The sequence below is a fragment of the Ovis canadensis genome, chromosome 10 (assembly GCF_042477335.2).
Source record: "Ovis canadensis isolate MfBH-ARS-UI-01 breed Bighorn chromosome 10, ARS-UI_OviCan_v2, whole genome shotgun sequence".
NCBI lineage: Eukaryota > Metazoa > Chordata > Mammalia > Artiodactyla > Bovidae > Ovis > Ovis canadensis.
In genome coordinates, this window is record NC_091254.1 from 31,102,333 (window position 1) to 31,113,232 (window position 10,900).

General features: G+C 41.2%; 1 protein-coding gene across 1 annotated transcript in view; it reads left to right on the forward strand.

The window, feature by feature from the left end:
- LRCH1 (leucine rich repeats and calponin homology domain containing 1) overlaps positions 1–10,609 on the forward strand; it is a 219,366-nt gene extending 208,757 nt beyond the window's left edge. Inside the window, exon 19 of the mRNA XM_069601308.1 lies at positions 8,071–10,609. Coding sequence (XP_069457409.1) covers positions 8,071–8,181 — 111 coding nt within the window. The 3' untranslated portion in view covers positions 8,182–10,609. The remainder of the gene's footprint in view (positions 1–8,070) is intronic.
- Positions 10,610–10,900: the final 291 nt, after the last annotated feature.

The window sequence follows — 10,900 nt, forward strand, 5'->3', positions numbered from 1 at the left end:
GTACCCACACCTCGTGTTTCCTTGTGCATGTAGTGCCAGCAGCAGTGCTATGCAGGGCCTCTTCTCTCTCCCAGTGGGCTTTGCTGCCCTGGGTAGAGCAGAAGTTTCCAGAACAGGAGCAAAGGGGATTTAGCATATGAAAATCTTCCCATTGGGTCAGTATTGAAGCTGAATCCTAATTCGGGATTGGGCAGTTGAGCTGTAGAGGGGCTGCCTTGCTAAGAAGACAGAAAGCAAGCATTTGGGGTCCAATTTGGTCTATAAAAATCTTTAATAATAACCACTGTTGACCAAGTTGAAAATTACCATCTGGAAAATGACTGCTTTGCTGGCTGTCCACTTGGCTTCCTCCCTGCTTCCTGCAGCGGGAGCTGTGAAGGGCATCAGGGAGGGTGACCGTCCACTTCCACCCTGAGAGAGTCCCTCTGCCCTGCTGCATGAGAGCTGTGCCGAAGGGTCGATGGGGAGAAGGGGGCTCACACTGTCGGAGTGCCCCCTGGAGGATCCACTGCACACCACACTTTCTGTATATTTTTACTTATTCCTTGTTTGGTCTCCTCTGAGGCTCTTAGAAAGGATTTTCCAGAAGGGATTTCTATTTTTAAATAATATAATGGGTCATTTTGCCTTTTTTTTTTTTTTTTGCTACATCACATCGTAACTTCAAGTCTAGAATGTGATGGATTTGACAGTATTTATTTCCAAATAAAGCCATGAGTCATGGAATATTCTTGGTCCTGGGGCTTGGGTTACTATGGTAGGAGCCAATGAGATTGCTTTTATTTTAGAAGAATGTAGTTTCTCCAGTGACTTGAAATTTCCATTTAACCTTTGGTTTCCAGTGACATTAGCAAGCTACTTCTATATTTAATAAACTTAGATTATATGTTAATTATTATATGTGCTTTCAGAAGAATGTTATCAGTTTGTAATTAAAGAAAAGGACATTGTGATCTTATCTAGACCAAGATATTCCTGGTTTGGGGATGTCATTTTATAACACGAGAAGGCCCTGCTCCAAGGTGAAGACAGACTCCCCAGTGCTTCAATTTACGTCCGGCTGCCAAATATCTTTTCTTAGGTTGGGTGGAGGGGGAGAATGGAGTTCACTTCCTCAAGATAAATTTCTTAATCTACTCAGATAGAAGCAGTATTTATAGATGGCTACTAAGAAGATAATTTTATTTTTCTGAACATTTCCATGAATCTAGGGGAACTTGAGAATGTGGAAAACTTACATAGTTAGAAGAATATATTTTATGAAGATGCTTTGTTGGTAAGTCAGATCAGATTTTCTAACAGGAGACAGTCTTTACATGGTAATATCTTGAGTTAACTGAGCCTTTCCCTCCTGATTTTGTGTTGATTGGTGAAATACGGGGTGTGTGGAAGTTGTCTAATTCACATCGGTTGTGTAATAAGTAACCTGCAGATGTACTGAATTGCCTTTGGTGCTGTCTTGTACTCATTAACTTGTAACACAATAAAATCCCTTTGTACAATGTCTAACGAGCACCATGAGCCATAAGTTGTTAATAAACACATTTTGGGTGATAAATCCAAGTTTTTAATCAGCCCATCAATACATTAATTTGTGCACCCCCAGAGTTACACTCAGCACTTAATGTCCAGCTCTGCAGTGCGTTGAGACTTCCCTTCCACGGTCATAGCTCTTTGGTTTTTTTCTTCTTGATTTGGGTGGGGGCACAGAGGAAGAAGAGAGATGACTTACTGGGTGGCCACCTGAAATAAAATTCTGTCAATAAAACCTAGCACAATCCCATGAGAGCAGATTTAATTTTCGACGCTGACCTGACATCATTCTTTGGCTGCGTTCCTTTTTCAGTTCTGGCTTCTGAAGTAGTTTTTTGGAGGCACTTTAATTTCTTGTGTCCTTAATGCATCTGTACCCTAATGTGCTGCTCCTCTGGGGATCTGTTGGATGGTATTTTTTTTTTTTCATCAAATAGTCTGGTAACAAGCAGAACACAATTAATTTAGCCCTCTAGGCAAAACTTGGAATGAACTCTCTTGCCCATTACTGTTCATTTCTATTCAGAATATTATTAAACCTCCCCATGGTTCTTCCCCCAGGTACCCATGCACCAGCTCACGTGCTAGCATGGTGCCTGCCACTGCCATATAACTAGGGATACTTAGTCAACCCACTTGTTATCTGAGAGGTGGTTGGGGATTTTGTTGTGATTTAGATGTGCATACTAAATCTTCCTTTCACAAGAAGGACTTGTTTTTTTTTAGTTATTTCCTTCCAATACCTGATAAAAACGATCAAGTATTTATTTACACATTCTTTTGAAATAGATCTATTTGAAATAGATCTATTTGAAATAGATCTATTTGAAATAGGAACTTCTCTTTCTCCAGTTCTTCCAGTCGGTGGCAACTTGCCACTCAGTGTCAGGATTTCCAAAATCTGTGACACTAAGTGAGTTCTATTAGTTCGTCCTACTTACGGATTTGTGGTTCCTAGGTAGCTCATTGCCCTTGGGAAGAAACACTTAAAAACGGTGCTGATGAAAGGGCCCCACAGAACTCAAAAACAAAACCGCTGAGTAGGATTTTCATCACTGAGTAGATAAGTAAAGGCACTCACAAATAAAGGCCAATTATTTGTGAGTAAGAAATTAAATTTAGTGTATGGTGGCCAGGGTTATGTCTCTCAATTCCATGCTGGTCTCTATTATAAGGAGAAAGGATGTTTTACCTACAGGGTAAATGTAATGGACAGTAAATTAAAATTTTATGATTTTGAAAATGGTTCTGGATTAGGTAAAAAAATATTTTAATGGGATTTTATTTCAGGAGATTTAAGTTTTTTAAAACATGTATTGAATTTGTGCAATACTGTTTCTGTTTTATGTTTGGGTTTTTGGGCCACGTGGCGTGTGGGCTTTTAAAATTTGGCTTCAGATTTTGAAATTAGTTCTCAATAAATAATCAGGTATATAGAATGTTTGCTTTTTCCCTTCAGACTATCAGGATCCCGTTCTGTGGCTTTTTCTCTGGATTTTGTTTGCGATTGTGTTCATTCATTCACTCTTCAGATATTGAATAAAGATTGTGCAGCACCCCACCTTGGCAATAAAAAGGGTAACCATGACACGTGACTTTGTCTTCAAAAAAACTTACATTCTAGACTAGGAGTTGGCGAACTTTTTCTATAAAATGCCAGTAAATATTTTAGGCTCTGTGGGCTAAACCCTATCTTTAGGACTCCCCAGCTCAGCTGCTATAGTATGAAAGCTGCCGCAGATGATGCATAAATGTGTCTCAATAAAACTTTATTTACAAAAACAGACCACGGGCTGGACTGGCTTACAGGTTTTTGGGCCCTATATAGTGGACTTAGTGGACAGCTGAAGAGGAATTCAATGGATAAGTTTCTGTGATAGGTCAGGTACAGGATTCTGTATGTGAAACACACAGACGAGGGGGACTGACCCTGATGAGAGTGTGTGGTCTTTGAAGCCTTTCTAGAACCATGAAGTTTACACTGAAGCCTTAAAGATGTGTGGGAATAGCCAGGTGAAGGGGGTATGGTTTAGAAGCGTGAGAGAAGGGGTGGATATGTATAGAAAACAAACATTCTGGACAGTAGCTGGGCTGGAAAACAGAGAACCAAATGAAAAGTTGACAAGAAATTCTCTCGGTCCAGAAGCGGTTGACATGATCTGTGTTTCACGTCGGAGGAAGCAGCCCCTCCGAGTTCTCACGTGGCAGAGCAGGAACTGAGGTTCTCTTACCCACGCAGACAGTTTCAAGGTTCAGTCATTTAGTGCCAAGACTTTACGTTTTAGCAACAGACTGAACCACATGAAATGTGCTGCCTGGGTGACTTCGTTTTGTCTAGTGGGTGGCCTGGCAGGAGGCAACGTGCTTCTTGGGGAGCATAAGAAACTAGAGAAAGAGGAGAGCCAGGTAGGGACAGCGATCCGCCTGCTCCCACGAGGCATTTTCTGCGAGAACAAGACGTCTGTTACTCACTACAAAGGAAACTAAGTGAGCTAACCAGCAGAGTTAATGCCTTTCCTGTGTTGAGTGTTCTCTCATGCCCACCTGATGCTGAATTTGGTGCGACTTACCTAGAGAGAACTCCAAGGAGCCAGGGGCCATTTCCTGTCTCCTGGACACAGACGGAACATACTCATTTCTCAGCCAAGGACCTTGGGGGAAGCAACATGATGTCGTGGAAGGGGCCACTGCTGTAAGATGAGACACGAGTTCAAATCCTACTTTACCTACTGTGTGACTGTAGCGAAGTTAAGCTCTCTACATCTCCGTTTTCTCCTCTGTAAAGCAGAATATTCTGTTTATTGGATTGGCCAAAAAGTTCATTCAGATTTTTCCATATGCTGTTACAGAAAAACCCAATACCTCACAGAGCTGTCAAAAAGAGGAAAGTAAAAAAGCAACGTAAATCTATAGCATTGGGACCAGACCTATAGGAGGTACCCCAGAAGTCTTGTAGAGTTGGAGTTGAATCTTTATGGCTCACCTGCCTTTCTCAGCCCTACTTGTGGCTCAGAAAAGGGATGGGTGAAGGGATAAGAGTGAATAATTGTTTCACTATTGGACAAACAATGCAGAGGACAAGGATGAGTTCTTCAGAGTATTTGCATGCAGGATACTACTTTCTGATTCTGCTCTGTGCTTTGAAAAGAAACAGCAAAGGAGAGCAGTCTGCTACTACATTCTCAATGGAAGCCGCTCATCTCCTCTAACAAGGAGATTTTTGTGCACTTAAACCCAGTGTAAATGTTCACCTCTCTCTCTTAAGTTTATTACACAGGTTAAGGTGAAATCATTTCCCATCCAGCTATAAATTCACAGCAGTTCCTTCCCATCACAACGTCTACAGGGATTCCCTCCCTGTGGGATATGCAGTGATAGGACTAGTGTGACCGAAATGGCCTTCTGGCCACCCTTGAAGCGCCTCCGCATTTCTGGCAGACTCGTCCTGTCAACCAGCACCTCAGGTTATAATTCGCATCAGAGATATCCTCCTAGTCCCGTAATAGAATAACTACAACTTCTGATTGTTTTTATGAGGTTTCTATGATCTGATGCTTATCTTCCTGGGTACCTCCAACCCCATAATGTAATCGGAGGGCACCTCAGGGATTCTTAGGAAGTCTAAATGAAAAGAGAAAGCCAGAAAGGATGCAAGGGGTACCTTTTGTATCTTCTGTTTGCTCCTTGTCACCAGCTGCAAGGGTGGAAGGGAGAATCTTGAACTCTGTGGGAGGACTTTGAGCTCACTTGGTGTGTGACAACTCCAGTGTCCTGTCAGCAGGCAGCCAAGGCCTCATATCTTCCCATCCTGTTTCCCTGGAGCCCCAGCCCTTCCCAAGCATGACTTCTATCTTGGAAACTCAACTCTGCAGACACTGGAGCCATCACTCATCAGTGGGACTGGGCAGTCACTGATGGAGACATACAGCTCAGGCAGGACTCAGGACAGCCCTGTTGAAGCCATGTTGCACACAGAGGTTAGGCTTTGTCCAACTATTAGTTGTAGAATTCAAGAATATTTGCTGCTAAACATAGGTGAACACTGAGGATAAGATGCAGAATATCTTGTTCAAAATGCCTTGGGTAAAGCCCTTGTTTTGAAACTTCTATTCATGTTCCTTCCTCAGTGCTCTATTGATTTCTTAGTGTTTTTTTTGCAATGATTTGTTGAGCTTATGTGCCAATATAATCCCTTTGTAATTTGATACAGCTGATTTTTGTAGTTTGTTTATCTTTTAATTGAGTGTTTGTTTTTTGATACACAGGAGCTTTACACTTTCAGGTGATCAGTTGTTTTTATCTTTTGTGATTTGGATATCACATTTTCATCCCCATCTGCTTTTCAGAGAAAATATTAAATACATACCTATATTTGATTGGAAGGAGTGTTTGGGGATTTTTTTTTTTTTAACTCTTCAATTCATCTCAAATTGTTCTTGGCATCTGGTATAAAGTGAAGATTTTTTCCCAAGGAATTCCTTGCACTAGGAGCTTAACCATAATTAGTAGGCATTTATAATTTCCTACTTGGATTCTGTGGAAACCGTAAGAATAAGGAAAATACATTCCTGTCCCTGTGGTATTAGTCTTAGCAATGAAATGAGATTCACAAGCCATGGCAAACAGGTGTTGGGCACACACTGACCTCAGGCTGTGGCGCAAGGAGCAATCCACTGTGGCCTAGGGCCCAGGTCATAACTTCGACAGAACCTCCTATTCTTTCTCAAGTTGACATTTGGCTACTAAGTTGGCGAGCAGCATAAGCTTGCCTCTCCACCAAACACAACATTGATGACAAGATAATCCTATTTGATGCACACCAGCCGCTTGAAATAACTGTTCAAATTGTGTTTTAAAGAATCAGCTGTTTTATATTGACAAATAGCCATTACTTAAAGCCTGGAGTCAGAGTTTGAGACACTCTGAAGTTTACTGTAAGTTGGGGAAGTGAGAGGGATGGGGGATGCTAAGACTGCGAGATTAGAATCTACAGACATTTCGAGGTTGTGGAACAGGTTCTTGCATGTGTCTTTTAAAGATCTTTGTAAGAGCAGAAAGCCTGTACTTGGGATAACTTAACGGAGATTCCTGCATTGAGGCAACAGGAAGATCTGGTTCCTCCAGGAAAGGTCACGTGAAAGGAAGCAGTTCTGAGCGGTGACCCCAGTTGGCTTCAAGTTAAACACTGTGTCCACCACCTGGGACTTAATGCAGCTTTCATTTCAACTCTTCTTAAAAACAATGGCCACTGAGAAAGGAAAAAATAAACCAATAATACACATATATTAACGCATATATGTGAAGTACAGAAGAGTGGTCCTGATGGACCTATTAATTGCAGGGCAGGAATAGAGACGTAGGCAGGGAGAAGGGACATGGACACTGCGTGGAAGGGAAGGGTGGGATGAACTGGGAGATTAGGGTTGACATATAAACACTACCATGTGTGAAATAGCGAGTGCGAGTCTGCCGTACAGCACCAGGAGCTCAGCTTGGTGCTCTGTGATGACCTAGAAGGGTGGGAGGAAGGGGCTATATACACAGACATATGGCAGATTCACTCTGTTGTACAGCAGAAATTAACACAACATTGTAATGCAATGATACTCCAGTTTGGAAAAAAAAGTGGTTACTGGACTGTGGAGAACACACCATCTTCGGATACATGAGAGGGAGTGTTTGCTGTGGAGTCATTTCTCCGTCAGGCAGACAGTCTCTGGAAGGAGATTCCCTTGTATGGTATTAGCCCAGGGTCAAACGACAGAAGTGTAAAAGTATTTTGTCTTTGCTCTTTTGTAAACCGTCAGTTGAGCATGCAGGGTGCTACACACAGGGAGTGAGTCGCCTTGATTATCTTCCTTGAGTAGGATGTGCTGGACATTTCCCAAGAACAAAAATACAGCACGAGAAAGTAGCAGGACATTTGTGTCTCTGACAGTTTTATAAAAGAGTCTTAAAAGGGAGGCTATTAAAGGCTGTGGTTAAAATTACTTATTTATAAGGCTGTTGGCAAACTGTGAGAAAGGATGCCTCCATTCCAGAGATCATGGGAAATAAAATGAACTAACTCAAGATTAATGGCCGGTTTAAAAAAAGGTTTGTAAAGGTTTATGGTCAGTAGAACCTTGTGTGGTCTGTATAAATGAGTATTCAGGTTCCCTTAAAATGTGTGAGAGGCTGTCTGCAACTTTGCTTTGTAAGAGTATAAGCTAATATGTTTCTGGTGGGTGGTTTCCAACTGTATATAGCTCAGTTAATTAGTGTCAAGGATTTTTTTTTAATGTTTAGATCTTTTGCACATTTCAGGATGCCTGGAAGTCTTTCTAGAGCAACCCTCACTTGTGGAAAAAAATCATTGTTTTCTTTGCCAACACAGAAACGGTCTTTGTTTCGGTTGAAAGCTAGGGAGAGAGCAATCTGAGGTGATCAAATAGGCAGATGACAGAGCTGGACTTAACTCCTATCAGTGGTGTCTCGAGGTTTTATCATGAGATTCCAGTCATCTAAAAATCAATGCTTTGTTCTTCTTCCTTTTAGGAAAAACTGTGTCTACCCCATCACATCCTTGAAGAGAAAGGCCTGGTCAAAGTGGGCATTACTGTTCAAGCATTGCTAGACGTAACTGTAACGAAGGCTCTGTTCACATGAGAACAACTCTCTCCTTTGGGTCCCGCTTGTCTGGTCAGAGACCCTGGACTCTGCTCTCAGCACCTGTCCCCCCCCACCCTCCCCCTCCCTGCTCGTCAGTTCCCCAACTCGAGTTGAATCGACAGAAGAACATGAGAGAAGATTTCCTACCTTTCGTAACTGACTCCGACATTAAGGTGAGACAGGTAATTAATTACCTAAAACCCATGAGGGAGCTGGTTGTGAAGAACAGAGCAGCACATCAATGCCTTCTTCAGCCTCCTTCATCCCTTCCATGCTCACCCACAGCCATTACCAAGACACCAAGCACGACCGTTTTGCAGCAAGAGGCATTCGTTTCTATTAAAACCAAACACATTGTGTATTTCGTAGGGGAGGGGGGGTGGAGGGAATGAAACTCAATCAGGTTTTTCGCCACCAAATTTTTCAAGAAGTTTCTTGAGACCATTGCCTTTAAAAAAAAAAACAAAACTATTTTCGACATACAAAATATTTATATAAATATTATTTATTAGTGAGTTGTTATTCATCCTTTGGATGCAAATTGTAAACTAGGAAACTATTTTATTACTGCTTTTTTGTGGTTAAACACTTTATTTTAATATTATAAATATTGAGTTATTTTCTATCCTCTTTGGTGTGCAAGTAGCTCTAGGTCTCCATAGTCATGTTTTCTGATGTATATGACTCAAAAAAAAAATTTAAGCAAAAAAAGCAGGTGCTTCTGTGACAAGAACTGTTTTCTGGGGAGCCATTATTTACACTTTGGTTTATGGAACATTGGTCTTATTTATATTTCTGCATTCCATCCAGCTTCCTACATTCCAGCAGCCCTGTTGTCCCTTGATATAATGAACTGACTGAAATCAAGAGAGCACCCCAAAGTTATTTGTAAATAGCTGTGATGGAAAAAAAGACATATTAAACTTGAATATAAAAATGTGAACAATTCTTTTTTTTGGGGTTCATACTTATTTTGCTATGCACAAAACATTCACGTTTTAACACAAAGAAGTAACGAGTGTTGGCCATGTGTCTTGTTGTGTAATTTTGCACTGTAACCTGGGGAAAAGTCTAGCACCAAAGGTAGGTAATAAGAAAGTGGTGTAGGAGAGTGGAGAGGAGGAAAAGATGATTCTGTAACCAAAAAGTTTTTTAAGGGCAGCTTCGTTGAAAAGTGATCAAGAAATAACTTGAGATACAGAGGACCTAGGTCAGGAAACCAGCGCTTTCTACAGCTGCCCGTTTTAAAAGAGGCAACAATTCTGAGATGTAGATGTGCTTATTTTATTGCAGCTTAGCTGGTGGCTTTCAGAGTAGCCCATAAAACACTGTAAGACTCATGATGTCTGGTGTGAAACCACAGAAGTGAGTCTGTGAATTGGTGGGGCAGATGGATGCGGCACCAAGGTGGGCACAGGAGAAGGTGAAGTAAGTAGTATTTGTGAGCCTGAAGGGCCCAGGAGGGAGCAGGTTCAAACAAAACAATGACTTGAGAAAACCCAGCGAAGGAGAGGGATCCGTGTTGGTCTGAGGGAGTCATGTAAGACTTCACAGACACACAGCCTATTTTAGGCAGTTACAAGCGTGTGCGCTCACCCTGCAGGTACAGATTTCCCAGGAATTTGTCTTTCCAAGTCTTGTGAATGCTGACTGCATCTTTGCCTCTGTCAAAAGCCATTGTTGAGTTTTTAGAGCAGCAGCAGCCACAAGTTGTAAGACAGATGTGAACACAAAGAGACCAGGAGGACAGTATGCGTTGAACACAGACTTACATCAGCCAATGCCAGGGCTGCCCTCCCGTCTGGGCAAGTGGGAAGGGGACGCTGAAAACAGTCGTTTGGATTGGCAGCTAGCGGTTACTTCCTATCAAATGTACTGTGCACTTTAACCTAATTGAAAAGATATTTTAATGTTTTCCTGTACTGCACAAATACCTGTTTTGTCAAATAGTGTAATGATGTAAAAAAAAAAACACTTGGAACAAAGAGCGTATTCAGTGTTAGCCACAGTCAAAGGTTGATGATAGAAATAGGAATTCAGATGACTGCACCTTGATGGGCATTGAGAATGCAGGGTCCTGAAATTTTTTTTTAACATGTATATATGGCAATATGAAACTCTGTAATCCTTGTTTTGAAAGATTTTTTTTCAGAATTAAAATATTTCTTTTGATACTAATTTTCAGTATTTTCTTGCAGTTGGCTGTGTAATATGAATGACTTCAATATTTTGTAAAATGCTTTTTTTTTTTTCTTCAAAATGGAATCCTTTGTGTGGCTGAGATGTCTTCAAGATCTTTGTCCATTGCTTATATGTGCAATAAGATGTGCATGGCCGGCTGACAGTGCCCTAAGTAGACAGAATATGCGCAGTGCAAATATCCTTCCTTTTATGATTTAACAGCCATTAAAACTTTGAATCTGTACAGACCATCTTCTGATTGACTTACCCATCAGATACAGAAAAAAAAAAGTCATACGTAGAGTGTCACTGATGAAACAGATTGTAGCAATCATCTAGTGTATTTATATGTTTTTATGTTATGTATTGTGAAATATAAATATAATATGCATATATAGGATAGGACAGTTTTTATTTAAACTAAGATCTCCCCCGGAACCCGCAAAACGTACAGCACTCAAAAGCGGAGTTGCTATGATTGGGAGGGGTTGGTGAGGGAGGGCAGTTGGGGTCCATGTGTACATCAGCCCTCTCC